At 28.8% G+C, this 570-nt stretch overlaps 1 protein-coding gene across 1 annotated transcript in view; it reads right to left on the bottom strand.

The window, feature by feature from the left end:
- The window catches only part of LOC115034449 (dosage compensation regulator-like), a 1,350-nt gene extending 802 nt beyond the window's left edge, over positions 1-548 (bottom strand). The window contains exons 1-2 of the mRNA XM_029491488.1: positions 227-548; positions 3-154 (exon numbers count right to left, since the gene is read on the bottom strand). Of these exons, the coding sequence (XP_029347348.1) occupies positions 3-154; positions 227-257 (183 nt within the window). The 5' untranslated portion in view covers positions 258-548. The remainder of the gene's footprint in view (positions 1-2; positions 155-226) is intronic.
- Positions 549-570: the final 22 nt, after the last annotated feature.

Genomic DNA, 570 nt, shown 5'->3' with positions numbered 1-570 from the left:
ACTTCATATGGTTCTACTATGTTTAAAATAGTTTTTTTCAAAGATCCTGAGAATGGTTCAATAACACCTAAATGGTATAGTTGACGAATCAAGGAAAGTGCACAACTTTTGGATGCTGATTGTTTGTTTGAACCACTTTCATGAGCAGTTACATCTAAATCAAATAATTACAATTGTGTTGTGAGCTATAGAAAAATAATTATTATATTTTTAAGCAATAATTTACTTCTTCCAAGTTTAGCTACATATATTGACATTTCTGCAACAAAACTCCTAAAAAATATTTAGACTATATTAGTTTGTTTACTTTAATCTTAATTATTTAAAATATAAAACAGCTGGTGTCAAGTAGGTAACTCCTCTGCTGTACATTAGATAAACCGTACGATACCTTAAATCCTTTAAGGGGTTACAGTGACATTTGTTGTCTTTGTCTTACAAGTGTGAAACATACCAACTTTTACGCTCAGCAGAACACATTTATCTCTGTTAATTTAAAAATTAGAGCGAATTGACTTCTTATATAATTTAAACACAACACTATTATCTATACAATGATATAGGCTTTTT

This window comes from Acyrthosiphon pisum, chromosome A3 (assembly GCF_005508785.2).
Source record: "Acyrthosiphon pisum isolate AL4f chromosome A3, pea_aphid_22Mar2018_4r6ur, whole genome shotgun sequence".
NCBI classification, from domain to species: Eukaryota; Metazoa; Arthropoda; class Insecta; order Hemiptera; family Aphididae; genus Acyrthosiphon; species Acyrthosiphon pisum.
Note: the sequence above shows the minus strand (reverse complement) of the source record. Positions and strands in the feature narration are given on the sequence as shown.